The sequence below is a fragment of the Trachinotus anak genome, unplaced genomic scaffold (assembly GCF_046630095.1).
Source record: "Trachinotus anak isolate AG129_WGS33_773 ecotype Australia unplaced genomic scaffold, CSIRO_AGI_Tana_v1 ptg000021l, whole genome shotgun sequence".
NCBI lineage: Eukaryota > Metazoa > Chordata > Actinopteri > Carangiformes > Carangidae > Trachinotus > Trachinotus anak.
In genome coordinates, this window is record NW_027273872.1 from 4,892,328 (window position 1) to 4,909,824 (window position 17,497).

At 40.5% G+C, this 17,497-nt stretch overlaps 1 protein-coding gene across 10 annotated transcripts in view; it reads right to left on the bottom strand.

The window, feature by feature from the left end:
• Positions 1-17,497, bottom strand: part of atp8a1 (ATPase phospholipid transporting 8A1) — a 103,353-nt gene that overhangs the window by 40,142 nt on the left and 45,714 nt on the right. For all 10 annotated transcript variants that reach the window (XM_071458322.1, XM_071458319.1, XM_071458321.1 and 7 more), the window contains 8 exons: positions 14,621-14,693; positions 9,557-9,662; positions 7,752-7,834; positions 6,248-6,297; positions 5,796-5,865; positions 4,855-4,939; positions 3,607-3,746; positions 1,859-1,997 (listed from right to left, as the gene is read on the bottom strand). In XM_071458322.1, the coding sequence (XP_071314423.1) occupies positions 1,859-1,997; positions 3,607-3,746; positions 4,855-4,939; positions 5,796-5,865; positions 6,248-6,297; positions 7,752-7,834; positions 9,557-9,662; positions 14,621-14,693 (746 nt within the window). The remainder of the gene's footprint in view (positions 1-1,858; positions 1,998-3,606; positions 3,747-4,854; positions 4,940-5,795; positions 5,866-6,247; positions 6,298-7,751; positions 7,835-9,556; positions 9,663-14,620; positions 14,694-17,497) is intronic.

Sequence of the window (17,497 nt, forward strand, 5' to 3'; positions counted from 1 at the left end):
GAATTGAAGAATGTGTAGCAGCGACACTCATGTCATAGTTATCTGGGATGTTGCCTCGGGAGCAACAATCAAAGATACACATTTCAGCCACAAATGGAAAAAAAAACAGAAAACACTGTGACTAGTATTTTGGGAGGCAGGAAGAACGGGGACCTGAAATTACATGTAAGGTGGGAAGGCAGGTTTTATGGGGGCTCATATTTGTGTAGGCAGATGAAGGGTTGCGTTTCCTCTTTCATTTGTCTCTGCTTGTGAGGTTGATGCAACCTCTGGCCAAAATTAACACAGCGTTATTTGTGTGCTTCTCTTCTGTGATACCTCCAGTAAATTGAGCAGTGTTTCCTAACAAGTTGACCAGGCAGGCACTGTCCTTTCATTGAATTCTGGCTTGTACCTGTTGTAAGCACAACGTACGTACAGCTCCCCTCAACAAACAGCTCACAGCTCTGGGAGCGAGTCCCAGAGCAAACATTGCTCTTTCCTCAGGCAGCCAGACATGCAGCGTCAGAGTAGGCACTGTACATTATGTCATGATAGTCCAGGATTAGAGACACACTGAAACAATGACCGTCTTTACAGTTTCAGATCAAACTGAGCTTCCCGGCCTCAATATCATAAATATGTGAAAATAAGTCAACTCAGCTTTATTCATACCTCACATTCTGTGCCAATTGTGGTATTTGGGTGGTTCAGGCCACCTCGAAATGTAGAAAAATCTAAATATGAAGGGCTAAATTCACCAGTCCAACATGTCAAAAGGTGAACCATTAAGCCTCGCAACGGAGATCATCTTTCAGTGAGGAAAATAGTAAAAAACAAAGTCAATATTGAACACAGATTTTACAGAGCAAGTCAGTCAAATGGTGGACCTGTAAAAATACTTCCAGTGAGCCTGTGCTTCTGTGGAGCCTCCTCACATCTGGGCACAGTGGGCACAAAGGGCTGATTCAGTCAGGCCACAGTGGTAGGTTTAGCCACAAACGGAGGTACTTTTCATATCTATTTTTCTGAACTCTGTGTTACGTAAGTTGGCTGTATTCAAGGTTGATCCATTTTTGATAATTAGCCACATCTAAGAGCAGTAATACCAGGGTCATTTATGGAAGAGGAATATAAGCAGAACTGGCAGACCAGAGTTAGTCATTCACTTTTCTGATAACATCTGCAAGGCTGTGTTCTCACAGCACAGATCAGGTTCACCAGTGACTTTTCATTTGGTTTGAGACCAAGTGCACACACAGGACTAAAGTATCTCATGATGCAAAGAATTTTATGGGAAATTGTGGTGCAAATACCTATTGATGGTTCTTGTGTCTTGTGAGTTTCCCAACTTTATGGGAATATAATACTAAATCACTGAACTACCCCTTTAAATCCTGCAGATTTTATGAATCCAAGATCACAGTGTGATCTTATGGAGGCCAATCTGTCAGTCCCAGCAACACAAGTTCATCTGTATTTCTAGTATAGTATCAGCCTGTTATTTGACAGCTGGTAGCAGAAGTGGGCTTGTATTGAGCTTTAAAATTCTGTATGTTTGGTTTAAACATAATGTGAAACAAAGAGGAAATTTATTTTAAGAGACTGCACTTTAAGCGGAGGATGTAGATTCAAGCCTCCAAGTCAGCAACAAACTGAAAACCAACTACCAGAGTGTGGTGACTCTTGACCTCTACTGTATGCAGAGGGAAGCATTTAAAGGCAAATTTCCCTGTGAAAGCTGTTCAAGAATTATACCATTGTTGGTACTACTGCTGTGATAAAACAGCATGACAGTTTGCATGATACACATCAGAGCAGAATCCAAGTAGAGCATGAAGTTCAAATACCGTGCAGTCGTCTTACTGTTCCTGCTCACCAATATTGATGGCTGTTTCCTGTTTGTCCCCAGTCAGGATCCAGATCTTGATGTCAGCCTTCATCAGAGTCTCTATGGTCTCAGGCACCTTATCCTGGAGCTTATCCTCGATCGCTGTGGCCCCGAGGAGCTGCAGGTTCTACATCAGAAAAAAGTCAGTGAGTGGTGATCATAACAGAGGAAGGTCTTTAAAACCCCATGTGTCAGAGAAACATGTGAACCAGGATTGTGTCACTCACTCAGTCATGTTTTTCTCCTCATCAGCTGCTCTTGTTTATCACCCAGAAAAACCACCACAGACTTTAGGGGTTTTGGATCAGTCACTGTGCCCCTATATGTGTGTGTGAATCTGTGGACACCATCTCCCCCACACAAGTACACTCACAAAATACTGCTGGTGTTTTCCCCAGGAAACTTCGTGGTTCATTGGGGTTGGTTGCGGGCTCATACTGGCCCATCTGGGGCCAAAGATTTGACAAGACCCAGGGGTAGAGGGGAGACGGGAGCCAGGAGCAGAGGAAAAGCAGGGGAAGTTCTTTAAGTTGTGACCTGAGCCCTGCTGCCTGTGCCTCTGTAGCTCTGTCAGAACCACATCACAAAAAACTGCACATAGGGAAGAACATGACTAAATCTGATGAGTCCTCATTTGCTGTTTTGGATGTGCATTGTTCTATTGTTCCTGTTGTTGTTAAAGGCACTTTTTGTGGATTATGATACAAAAACCACTCGGATAAGGATTTCAACCCCCAAGCCAGGATGGAACGATAATAACTCATCAGCTCTGTGTCCATGTAGCACTAAGAGAGTCACTGCCACAACTCTGAGATCAACTCTACTCTGTTTCTAATGTGTAAGAAGAGATCTTCTTACTCACAGTCATTTTGTTGATGATTTAGAGAATAGGATTACACCAACTGACTGTTCAAGCACAATAAAGGAAAAGTAATGGAAATCATCAATAATTATTGAGAATAATAATCAGGTGAAGAACAATCAAACAAAACAGCTTCTCAACAGAGAAGACAATAACAAAGGAATAAAGTTAAAATTTATATCGTTAACTAATATCTATTAAGACTGCATAATCTGGAATCAATCACATTTTTATATTTTCTTTTACAATAAGTAATCATACCTGAGTATTTTATTTTAGAGATGATGTGAAGGGGTAACTTAAGATGAATGTCTCAGTCTTTCAAATTTCACTGTAACTCCATTGTGCCCTCATGTGGCGTTACTGTGCGCATTTCTTAAAAATGAGTTGCCCTGATAAGCAATGAGCCCCGAACCCTGGCAACACCAGTCTGAAACTCTGCCCATTAAGCATTTTCCTCTCTGAGAGCTTTTATGTTGATTTCATGATTGATTGCCTCCATTTGTTTTGGGCAGCCAGGAGCAGCCATGAAGAACATGCCAAGTGGTTGATTTACGACTGTGGCTTCCTGTGTTTGACTAGTGCTTCCACATAGACCCACCTCACAGAAAAGCAAACCTACCTGCTGGACGGACCTTGAATCTCTCACACAAATACACACATATAATTGTGCACACTTTTACAGGTTTCCAGGTGTCATTACAGTACAGTATTAGTTGTAAAGCCTTCAGTTAAATCTTATTTTGCTGCAGATACAAAAAAGCAGCATGTGGCCACATACATACATTCCACAGTGAAATGTTTATCTACTGTATGTACCCAGCTCATGTTACAGGCCTGCAAAACTTATCTCACAGTATTTCAATGAACAAACCTTCTCTATCAATTCATAGCTCTCTTCAAGTTTGAGGGCTCTGTTCTGCAGGGAGGTGCAGGCTCTGTGGTGGAGCTCCTGCCACTGCTGATAGGACGACTCACTGATGTCTGCCACCGCAAAGCACAGAGTGCGCAGCCCTGGATGAGGGAAAACAGCATCACAAGACTTGGGTCAGACGTTATGGCTTCTTACTATTTTCCATATCAAAACCTTGATTTTTGACTGGACTGAGCTCTCTGATGTTAAGCATGTCAGTCAGACAGATCTGTGCAGTGTAACCGCTGACCTCCTCACTGTATAGCTGATGAATAATACCACATAAAAATTTAAATTATATTATTTCTTAAGCGTGTCCATACATACACAAACCCAGGCCTTTTGAAAGAACTGGGTGGCTGGTTGCCATGTAAAACTCAACACAGCACTGTTGGCTAACTACCACGTGTTATTTGTCAGTGAATGTGTACTGCACTGTCTTTATTTATTATGTTGTACATGTATTTATTTTAAAGCTTATGACATTTTATTCTATTTTTGGGATACCTTTCTCACATTTGACTGGGGGTAAGACTTGGCAATTAACCAGATACATCAACTCTGGATAATTTATAATAATATATTGCCTGTTACGAAGCTAATACAGCGAATCCAATATATGAAGGCACCTATTTAACATATGTCTAGAAGGTTAAATACAAATTTTGACACTGTTGATCTGGTCCAAATATCTAAGCAGAATTAAACTTGTGAATTCTCTGCTCAATGGAAATAATATTTAAGGTAGATCAAAACCATTTAAAAAAGATTAAATAAACACTTATTCACTGTCATTCCTCTTGTCAGAAAGTTACAGTATATCATTCAGGCCTCTCCAAATTGCTGCAACTGAAGATCTTCTCAATCTGTCCTTAATGCTATATTTAGCATACATCAAATATTCCCAATTACATCATTTTGCTTGTGTCTCACAAGGGGGCAGTATGAACACAGAGCAAAAAGAGTCTCTGATGCAGTTTCTTTCTGCACCACTGCTTTAGATTGATATTCCTTCAGTTTACTTATATATATGGCTTAAATACTGGAATAAGAGGATAGGTTCTTAGAAAAACAACACTACTACTTCTGCTGCAACTGACGATCAAGTGGTGATAATGACCAGTAGGAAATGATGGAAGCAAAGACATCAGAAGCATCCTAGAAAATGTTTTACTTTTGGCAGACAGGGGGCAATGTTAGTCCACTTACCCTCAGTTGCAAACTGTTCCAGGTGCTTCAACGTGATCTCTTTGTACCTCGAGCTGTCTGCCAGACGGTCATAGATCACTGTGTCCTGAAGGGAAACAAACACTCATTGGCTACAGACAACCAGAGAGCAGAGAAATGAACCTCCTGGAATTGGACTACCTCTGCAAACAGGTGTCTTAGGTTGGATACAGCCCCTGTGAGTTGCACTCTCTACACTTTCGACAAATGTATCTGCATCCTATTTGCACCTCCTTTCTGTGACTAATGTGCTTTCATAACACAGAAAAAAATACTTTTACTTTTTGGGCATTTAGCAAATCTCTTGTTGACATTATCACAAAATTAATATTGTGTTCAACTATAATAAAACACTAACAGCTTAAATAAAACACAAGCTTTAACCCCACAAAGTGAAAACAGAAAATTTGAATTTGTTTGGTATGCTTGTCTTTATAACCTACTTACACAATAACACGAGTAAATAAATAAAGCATACTGAATCGTGTAACATGCTAATGCAAGGCTGACTATGCACATATTCATTCAAACTACTCAATTTTATTAGATCCTCAAAACACAATATAGAGCAACATGTTCCAAATCATAAGAACGCACCAAAAAAATTTTTTTTAAATGTGCAATGCTGTGTACACCCAGCAGAGTTCTAGATACTTCTGCAACTGTGGATTGAGGGTAGTTGTACTTTGTAATAGCAGAGAGTGCCTTCCTGTGAAACATAATGTTTGTGTATCCATTATTTTGTAGAGATACCCATGTGTGAAATGTGGTCTTCTTGCTTTATGCTGCTGCTCGCTGAAAAGATTTCCTGACAAGAGATTGAGAGGCAATAAGGGGAGGAGAGCGTTCGACACTTGTGTGTGTGTGTGGTGATGATGGTGATGGGCTGTCATGCGTTGCCATGGAGAGAGACAGACACTCACAGCTCCTTTGCAGTAGAGGCGGATCTTCCCAGATGGAGTGCGCATGATGACTGACATCCTCTTCCTCGCACTGAGAGAGAAAAAGGCAAAAGAGAGAGTCAGAGAGAGAGAAGAGGGCGGGATGAGGAGAGAAAGCAAGTGAGAGAAATCACATCACAAGGCGTTACAGCCACCACAGCAAATTATCACGTACAGTTTGAGCTAGCATATGTCTGATGAAATTAGAAATCAAAGAGGTGGGTAACAAGATATCACACCTCTGTCACACAATTAATTAGTGCAAATCACAAGGGCTAAAGGCAGCTGATGAACTCTGATCACACATTATTATTCTGAGGATTTTATAGCAAAGAATAAATATCCACCTACACCTACAGCCTGTATGGACAACAGATATACTGCAGTTATACACATAATAATTACTATAAAAAATGCTTTTATCAAAGTCACACCTTGTAAACTCCAGCACATGAAGCAGTTCGTACTTCTCCTCTGTTCCGAGCTAAATCCAAAGAGACAGACAAGTTAATATACTCCAGAACGTGAAATCTCAACCTCACCCTTCTTCTGAGACAACTTATCTTAAGTAGCACAAGCCAGCCCTGCCACCCTTCTCCAATCAGCCTCGATTGCACTTTAAATGTGTTTATCAGTTGCCTGCACTGAGCTGATGGAGGGAGAATAACAAGGTACAATTCAATTAACTTCTTTAATTGTAGAGAGCGCTAGGTACAAGACAGAGTGATTAAATAGATGCTGAGAGCTTTAGAAGGCCTAATAAAGGTTAAAAAATTGGACAAACGTCTTGGAGACAAAATGTTCTCAGCAGAATAAAAAAAAATTTAATGGTTCTGGCCTTTCTGCCTGTGCCTCTTTGAGTGCAATCATCAGGTTAGCCAATTAAGAGAAGAACAGAATGAGCGACCCAAGCTTTGGAAAGGACACACACTGCAGCAGCTCCGGATATAATCGAAGCAAATGTGGTATTTTCCATTGCTGTGGCCCATGTGAATACAAAAGGCTGAGTTCTCTTTGGTATTGTGCATGTTAGTTTTAGTTCAAGGTCTGTTTTGGAACATCTGAGCAAAATAACAAAAATAGTGAATTAGTCACCAAAGTTACAGCCTACAGATATTCTGCAGATCATAGAGACGCTAAAACTTCAGGGAAAAAATAACTGGGAGGTTAAATAATTAGTTCAAATAAACGGCACTCTCATGTCTGTATAGTAAATAAGTAGAAAGAACCACCAGTCGGTTAGCTTAGCTTAGCAAAAAGACTGGAAACAGGGGGGAACAGCTAGCCTGGCTCTGTCAAAAGGTTACAAAATCTGCAAGCAACTGAAAAGTGTTTCATCAACACAAAAACGTAAGTGTAAAAACAACAATTTACTGTTTCATGGGGGCTTCTGCAGTAGAGTATTTCTTGCCCAGGGTCAATAACTCCGCTTGTTGTCTGGAAATTGCTCCCCATTAAGAAATTTGCAGTTTTTAGATTTTCGTGCCTTTGTACACTGCCAGACTCAACATTTCCTAATTTCCACTGTAGCTTCTTTCTTACAGTAAAGACATAAGAGCAGCATCAATCTTATCGTATTTTACAAATGTTGTAACTGTTTCTTTAATAAATAACCATAAAAAATTATCAAAACTACTGTAGGGTAAAATTACTGGTTTATTTTTAAGCATGCCATATATGGGCATTTTGTCTCTCCTTAAGAGTCAAGAGGCTTTATTGTGAGACTCTTGACTCTTAAATCATATTAATCTTTCATGTCTGCAGCTATATTTGTTTCATTCAGTAAGGACAGAAAAAAAACTTGTCATTAGTATCACAGTCTTACAGGTTTCCCTTTTCTCAGTTTGAGGTCATGATGCCAGCATTATGATTAAGGGGACCCATACATCAGTACAATAACTTGCATGCCTTTCATTAAACTTGTCTCATCCAGCTCACCATATCCACAATGACGCTGTCAGGTGTTCTCCCGGAAAACACAAAGCCAAGGTTTCGTGCTGCTCTCACCAGAGCACCTTCATCTAGAAAGCAAAAAGAAATCCACAACGTTACAGATAAACACACAGACACCAGTACAAGCACACATACTGTTGGCAGACACAGTGCCGTCTCAAGATAACCCAAAATTTGAACCCAACAGTTATGATAAACACCACAATCATGTTGGTACATGAAACTAGTTCATGTCGACACATTTTCACAATGAGGGCAGCAAACTGAAAGCTGTGGACCAGGTAACTTATGCTACAGCTTGCATGAGGATGCTGCAGGGCGAGGAAAAGCTCTCTGCTTGTTTTTTACAGTTCACTTGACTAGCTTTCTCTTTGCAGCCACTGCTCGCTCAGCTTCAAACCCCAAAGCTCCACGAGACCACGATTGTTCTGCGCAATCAGGCAAAAAAAGTCATTTCTCTTAACAAAAGCAAAATGTAAGATGAAAAGCAGCAGCCTTTCTTTGTAGAACTGTATAACCTGTTTAGTCAGTCAATATGTGTTCATTAAAAGCTTCATCAGTACTTTTTCAAAATCAGGAGAAAGAAAATCTGTGCTTACTAACACAACTGATATCATCAAAAACATCAGGAAACATTAACAACTCTGATTTAGCTGCAGTCTAGTATTTGTCCATTTACTGAGAGACCTGTCAATTACGATAACAATAACACATTCTGGGGTGTTTAATTTTTCCCATGAGAGCTACTTCTTTGTTTACCTTCGGATCATTGTGCCTTTAAGCACAGTGACATTTTCAGCCTTCATTAGGATGGTCCTTTATTATTTAGGAAATTTACATATTGCTACAAGGGGCGACCACAGTGTCTGAATGGTAAAACCAATGTGGACATGCCAGAAGCTGCAGTCACTCTTGGAAAACAAGAAAACATTTTTCAAGTGTTAGTAGTTAATTTTACCTCCTCTAATACGTTTTAGGGCATGTTTTCCTGACTGACAAGTGTTTCAGTCTATCACATTCAGCTGTGAATATGACAGACTGAAGGATCCCAGTGAGGTTCACAGAATCAAAGTGACAAACACCATGCATTTTGTAAACTGGATATTTCATTTTATAATATGAATCCTGGCTCTCTCATGCACTGATGATTACATAAATGTCTTATATAAATGAAATACTGGTGCCTGGAGGCTGTGGTGGTGTGTTCCATTCACTCAGGCACAGAGGTCACTAGATGGAAAATTAAATATCTCAACAAAGGGAAAAATCAAGGACACACAGTATCATGGATGGAAAGCACCTGGACAAAGGTCTAACCGCAGCTGCAGAGATGTAACACCAGCAATTTAAGACGTGCAGTTTCAGACCTGCAGCTCTAGTCCAACTTAACAGCTGCAGCAGTTTGGTCTGCAGGTAAACTTTGTGTTGAGTTTTTGCAAAGACAGTTCCTGTAATTTTGACACTTGTGCCACATGAAGGCAATTTTAGCTGTAGTTGGTGTGTGTGTGTGTGTGTGTGTGTGTGTGTGCATGTGTTTGTGTGAGGTTTAGCATGCCACATGTGTGTTTAAGTTCATCATGTAAGTTTGTTACCAGGCTGTTTAATGACCTATGGACACACATACATACATACATACATACATACATACATACATACATACATACATACATACATACATACATACATACATACATACATACATACATACATTGGAGATGGGCACCATGTTATATCCAGAAGCTATATGGCACTTATTGTGAGGCAACTGTGTTCATGGAGGTGTGATTTACCTGGAGATGCAGCCTGGTAGGTGATTTTTCCATCCGTGCGCTCAGGGACTGCAGTGTGACAGATGGCCATCATGGTCATGAACTCCAGGATGACAGCAGCTGTAGGCTACAGCAAGTGGAAAGGGCACTTTGACTTTTAATGTTCTTTAACAAAACATGTCACAACAAAACACAAACACAACAACAAGGAAGGCCTTGATGATACTGTAGAAAGAGAAGGACAGAAACACCACTGTTTGACAGACTTAACATGATTAAAGTTTAAAACTGGACACATTTTCTACAAAACTATATATCTATCTGAAAAGCCACTAAATCTTCAGATGAACAACTTCAGGTTTGTCAGTTTCTGGATCACATGTGGCTTAAGTATCAACCAGTCTGGTTCAGCCAGACTTGTGATTGCTGGTGACAAGCCAGCAGGACCCCCTGACTTGCCAGCTGCTGACAGACATTTACTCAAGCATGTTCATGCAATATAAACCTGATCCAGTTAATGAAGAAAGCCTAACCTATATACTGAGGGCATTTAACATTAATGAGGGGGAACGTATGACTAACTAGCCATGGGGTACACTCGGACAGGCATCTGCTGAGGCTCCTGTCTAGGGCTGCAGGACCAGCAGCTCCTAGTCAGCATCTGCAGCTGAGACCGACATATCAGCAGCCTGCAGGGCTACGACAGGCTGAATCATACAGCGACAGTATGGACTGTAATCCAGACACTAATGGTTGTTAACAATAAGGTCAACAGTAGACTAAGCTTTCTAGTTTACCAACAACAAAAGCAACCAATAATAAATACAACTGTGAGAAAGAAAGTTAAGCAACATGGAGAATATGCCATGAATTGTTGACTGCTAAGTACTAAAAAACATTTTACTCCCCTCCCTTAACAAAAAGCTGTGCACACACAGACAGTATTATTAAATTTGCTCCTTCTGTTGGCCATGGACACCCTGATGAAAGATCTCTAACAGGGAACAAAGGAGTAAACGAATGAAGCGGGGAGGGCATATCAAAGAGCCTCTTGTAAATGAAAGTACACAGAGTCTATTACAGTCCAGGTGGCTGAGCAAGCTCCCTCTGCCTCCAAGCAGCATGCTAATCTGGCCTGGGTTGACAGGTATCCTCTGAAGGACATGTATCTGTGTGTGTGTGTGTGTGTGTTTTATTCTCAGTTGAGTTTCAGACTGGAAAGTCAGGACATAGTCAGAAGATGCCAACAATTTCTCCGCTCTTCTTCTCTTCAAGGCGCTGTTTATTAAACTTGGTGTTGGGGTTATGATCATAGACTGTACATAAATATGGACCAGCCTCCACAACGTCTCCCACAAGTCTCTGAAAAGCGGGTTTGAAGCTCAGGTACAGACAAGATGGCGACCAAACTCCTAGCTGATCTAAAAATTGGGAAAGAGGCGGGCTAGTGTAGAACCAAGACTTTGGTACATGCCGGTTTAATAACAATGGCAAGCATGCGCTCCAGTTAGCATCATTAGCACAACTGAGGGTCTTGCTAGGAGGCTTCAAGGCCAATTCATTATTCGCTGATTAGCTAGATAGCTATTAAGCCACGTATGGCATACTTAGCTAATGAGGGTCATACATATAAATGAAATTACTTAATCACTCACCTCAAAAAAAAACAAAAAAAAAAAAAACATGAGCACAGACTGCTTCACCTTCTGTTAGTCAATTAACGCGACAACAAGACAGATTATTTGTTGATGTTTGCATGAAAAATCACCCGAAAGGCACCAACACCACGAACATGGCTGAGGTGAAGCCTGGCAGGAAGCTAGCGGCTACACACACAAGCGGCCAGTAGAGTTATATATTAAAAAAAAAACTTGTTCAGTTGTCATTAAGGGAAAAACTGGATATAAAGAAGGTTTTTTTGTACCACGGTGTAAACGTTACTACATTTTGGCGTTAAACCAGGGGTTACCGTGGTTACCAGATGAAGCCCGGAAGCATAAAAACAAAGAATGAACCCAAACATTAACGTCACAAGAAAAAATATAAAAAATCAGTATAAACACAGAGGTCAGGAGTGATTCAGAGCCAGAACTGTGTGTAGCTATCTGTCCTATGATGGCATCATGATGGAGTCCGCATCTGCTTTCATCATTACTGTTTTGTTTACAAACAGGAAGCAAAGGGAGGAAATCAAAAATATCAAAGTAAAAGTCCCAAACCCTCAACTGTACGCAACATGTTCTGGTGTTGTTGAGGTAACAAGGTGATTGTGTCACAAAGTGCTGTCCCATACCTCTTTATACCAACCAATCCGGGCTCAGGCTTTAGGGGACTTTGGGATTGGCCTTTAGTAATTTGGCTGTCGCCATCTTGGTTTTCTGAAGCTAGAAGAAACCATATTTGGACGAGGAGATCTGATCTGCTCTGAAGGTCACTGTTTGTGATACAGTCTGTCAATCACACGGTAGCCACGCTACCTCTAAATGGGAAATGGGAAATCATTTTACAGAACATCATGTAGTATTGAAGAAGACTTGAAACTAGCAATTGAGACCATAAACTCGTTAGGAAAACATTTATTGAGGTAATAAATTAAGTGAGGAGTAGGGGCATTTTCTCATAGATTTCAATATTTTCGGATTTCTTTTTGCAAGCAGTGGATTCGCCTCCTGATGGTCATTAGCTAGAATGCAGGTTTAAGGCGGTTTATGGAGACTTTGGACCAACATGGTAGACAGTAGAATCCACAGATTTAGGATAGGATAGGATAGGCTAGGATATGGCTTTATTGTCACTGTAACAGTACAAGTACAATTGCAGCGAAATTACAACAATCACCCCGTCAACACATAACATAACAGGATGACTGTAGCAAAAAAAAAAAAAAAGGGGGGGGGGGGGGGGGACATGTGTAGAATCAATGCCAAGCAGCGCTGAAGCTGTTTTGGTGGCCCAGCCCTTACTAAGACACTTTTGTTGGTTTTTCCTTTAAGGAGGACAAACATATGTGTGTGCTATCCAGGGAGGTGGTAACCTAAGCTGAGCGCACAGGGCATGTTGAGCTTTGTACTGATGGCACAATTAAATGTGACAGCTAATATTGTGCTGCCAGCTATCACCCCCACTGACTCCTGGGTAATCAGTGTCACGGCAACAGTGATGGACACTCATCACTTCAGACATGGCCAGTGTGGAAAAAGTTGAAGGGTCAAGAAAGGATGAAGCAGAGAGCCCGGGTGAGCGAGCGAGCGAGCAAACAAACACCCACAAAGGCTGCTGAAACTCTGCAGGCAGAGAACATGTCCAGTGACTCAAGAGAACATGAAAAGCACCAGAGGGGATGTTTATTTTTGTCAGCACTGTTAATTCCCCTCTCCTCTAGTCTGCCATCCCCCTCAACACTGTATCAACAGTACTCCTCCAAAAAGCCTGCAGCCACGCAAAACTGTTGTTAATGATAAGGATTAGTAATGTTTAAGTAAGAGGCATCCTCAAGTGTTTGAACTGTGAGGTGTTAAATGAAATGTATCGCTTCATTTAGCATTTTAGTAGTAGTATAGCTTACTGTTACTCTTGTAGACTGAAAGGAATAATTCAGTTTGGAAAATATGCTTATTCACTTTTGTGCTAAGTATCCACCTACCAGAATCATGTCAGAGTGACAACAAGAAGATGGCAGCGAAATAGTTGAGCACATCACCACTCATAAAACCATGACGTCTTGTTTAATACTTTGATTCTTGCCCAGATTTAATAAATTGCATATAATGTACTAATCAGTGACCTTTAGAGGTGCTGGTGGGTGAACTTTGTTACCTTTGGAACAGAGCCCAGCTAACTGTTTCCACATGTTTCTAGTCTTTGTGCTAAGCTAAGCTAACCGGCTGCTGGCTCCTGACCAAGTGGGTGTGACCAAACAGACATAAGAGTGGTGTCAATCTTGCCACATAATTCTAGGCAAGAAAGCAAATCAACATATATATATATATATATATATATATATATATATATATATATAATTCTTTAACATATATATATATATATATATATATATATATATATATATATGTTAAAGAATTTCTTTAATGGCAGTTCATTAAATTTCAAAATACATCACAGCATCATGCAGGAATAGAAAGTGACTATCTGTGATTCACACAAGTGCTACAATATTAAGACATCCACCATCAACAAAGCATTAGTACAACTACAACCCAGCAGATAAATCACAAACAGAATCATTACCGGAGATGTAGAGAGACTGTGGTTTCTAAACAGCGGTTGGTTATGCACCATAATTAGCAGTGGGTGTGGGACTATCAATATGAAACTAAAGCAGATCCTAGACAAACTCAATGTGTGGAGAGATTCTGCTGTCATAACAAAGCAAACATCACAGTGGGATTACTACTTTCCCTGGGCGGTGCTATTGTACATAATCAAATGTGACATTCTGCCTCCCCCACACTGTGCTGCAGCTGAGTGACTCAACCAGCCAATCAATCACAGTTTTCACCCATTTCATTACTGCAGGTGACCTGTAATGCTCCAGCTAAAGTCCTGTGACAGACACCAAATGCATGTCTGACTTCATGTTTTCATACAGATGCAAAATTTTTATACATATGACATCTTTCATCTAATTCTTGGCCAGACATATTCATACATTCACACAAATGTAATTACTGTACAGCTACATAGTTCCCCACAGTGGATAAGCTCTTGTCAGAATATGCTAATTAGGTTGTTTGGTTGCCTGCCTGTGATGACAATATCCACCCTTCAGCATGATTTTAATCAAACTGATATTAAAGTCCACTTGTCTGTCAAAACATGTCATTTTGATCCAAACAAAATGACCATAAAACATGATGCATATGCCATGAAAAATCACAGCCTTTCCACCATTTTAAGAGACACAACATACAAGCCAACACACAACCCTCCCACATTACAATGATCCACTTAAAATGGCAGGAAGACATTATGCAACCACACACAATTAGATTCAAAATCCTTCTTAATTTTGTCCTAAACAGCAGCCGTCACTGCAGGCAAGCAGCGGGGAACCCTGACATTACTTACGTGATTACTTTGGAGGTTTTCCAGTAAGCTCGGGTCATTAAATCCGGCCTCCTCTGATGACTGTGTGCTGTGCCTGGAAAGAAGAGACGGAGAAGTCAAAACAACAGGACACACTGGAATACTTGATAGCACCACTGAAACACTGACAGCCAACTACACTGTGTTGTCGTGACTGGAGACTAGTACAGAACAAATCATTTGCATCATAATCAGAGCATATTCTGACAACAACACTCATGACAACAACAGGAATTTACATAAAAGTGCATCTTTATAGCAGCTTCTGACAAAAACAAAAAACAATATTAAGGACAATAAAAGTGTCTCTTAGGCACCAGCAGTAAAAACAAAGCCTCTTGGAGCCTACACAGAATATGTTGTACATTCAAAGAATTGTCCACCGCTCTGCAGCCTGGCAGGCTGATTTAATGTGGTTTTAAAATGAAGCCATAACACACAGCATTCTTCCAACAACCTGCAGATAAAACCAGGCCTGCAAATAACAATGGATTTGTCTTGATTAGTCAAATACACAAAACAAGTGGCAGAACATTCTGAAAAATGCCCTAATTTTTTTATCTAATTTTTCAGAGCCCAGTGTGATGTATTCAGATTACTTGTTTTATCCAACCAGTACATCAAAACTCAAAGGTAGTTAGTTTACCATCATATATGACAAAAAAAGCAGCAAATCATCACATATAAGAAGCTGGAAGCAGTGAACGTTTGGCAATGAATTATCAAAATAGTTACAAAGTAATTTTCATTTGACCAACTAATGAATTAACTGTCTTTCAGCTCAAGATAAATCTACTTTGCACTGGGACCAGCACCACAACACAGGCCTCAAACCGGTATTAACAGAGAAATGGTGTGTGCCAACAGTATTGACATTTGTCGAGAAAAGTATCAACCGCAATGCAGAGAGAATGCAAATGCAGGCCCCTGCCGGGCTTTAGTAATGTGATGTACAGTGTGACTGTTTGGGATTCTGTCCATGCTGGCAGAGGCGGATCATCCTCAGAGAGAGCAATGTCCTGAAACAGGACATTATTATTTCACACTGCACAGAAGAATCCACACTCATTCATTTATTCATTTTCTCCTTTATACATCATATTCACTTCAGTCATTTCCATAAATAATAAATGTGTTCCCCTTTGCTTTAAATTAAACAATGCAAGAGGAACTGCATACAGTGTCACAGCAGGCAGGTTGGATTTCTGGCAGCTAAAAAAGACCTCATTACTCACAGTAATCAAAGCCAAACCCTAATAAATTACAGGAAATACAATTAGTCTTCATACTTGCACCAGAGATACTTTTTGTAACTGGCAAGATGCAAAATAATGAAATATCTTGGGGTCCATTAGGAACATGGCAAAAGAAAAACATGATGCAATCTTTCCTCGACAACAGAAATTCATGCTGAACTGGGAAAACATTTTGGATTGCAGAGAAGACCTTGATACAAAAGATGGGATCTCTGTAGCAGTAGCTTAGGGCAGTGATTTTGTAAGCAGCCACCAGTGCTCACTGGCTGTCCAGTGAGGATCGATTCATGATTCTGTGATAAATAGAGTCCTATAGATCAGGTAGACAGCAGCTTTGTCCGTGGCACGGGGGCTTGATAGAAATGTTACAGAGGCTGCCATTAGCAAGCATAAGTCTTTCTAGTCCCAGAGGATACACTGTTCAGAGCCCTGAGAGCCAAGCAGCCAACAGGCCAGTAATACTTCCATCTACTGCACAGCAAATAGAGGTTTGAGGAGAAAGAAATATGAGAAAAAGACAGCGGTGGGATTAAAAAGCAGGGCTGGAGTCGATATTGTGTTACACCTACGTAGATGCACTGGAGGTTAGAGAAATTTATCACACTCGCAGTCTTTATTAAAATATGTCAGGGTGAAATTGGAAAATATAGCCTGCGTTTCGAAATGCTCCATCCACGTAAACACTAAGGAGGGCAGATGTTTCAACAAAATAGCTTCAGCTTCATCATATAGTGAAGAATAAATATATATCTTGCTCTGATTGCAGGAGTGCACCTTGTATGACCAAACATTGTTTCTACATATATGTATCTAAGCTGTTGTTCAGTACCATTATACATTCATATGTCAAATACAGAAATTGAAATTGAAATTTTTACTGATCTATGGAGTCATTATTAGTTTCTAACCCTTGTGCAGGGAGGGAAGCCCTGAGCGTTTCTCTGCTGCAGTGGTAGTGTAGCTCGGCATGTCGATTGACTGGATGAAATTTCTGAGGCACGAGGCCGGGTGTGGAGGACGGTCAGTTATTGATTATCTGCCAACACACAGAGGTCCTGTCACCATGGGAACAAGGGTGTTGGCTGTTCACAGTCAATAGCAGGGGACTGGTTCCAGATCAAACCTATGACACACCATGCTCTCCGGTTAGGAGGAGGATATAACATATTTACAACTGACCTGTGTCAAGATGGGAGTGCATTTTCACAGAGTTCGACCCTGGACCAAGATGAGCTTTGATTTAAATGAACCCTCATTTAAAAGAAAATCATGGGATTAAGATTGATTTGGTTTCATTTGCTCCTGTATCTAAGCCTTAAACATGGTTGTTTCAGTGAGAGAAAATAGCTGTGGAAAGAGACATGCTTTCATGGAGGCTGGCAACTTCCTTTAAAGCAGCAACATTCAACATTTTGGCATAATAGGCATTAACAAACAGGCCCCAATCCCCCATGCAAAATGGAAGAGACACGCCCATGCTGTTACTGCAGATCTCAACACTGTAGCAGATGGATCTCAGAAGTAGGACTGTGTGAGTGTGTGTATTTGTGTGTGTGAGAGAGAGGGAGGCAGAGAGAGAATAAGTGGGTGTGTAGCTACCATC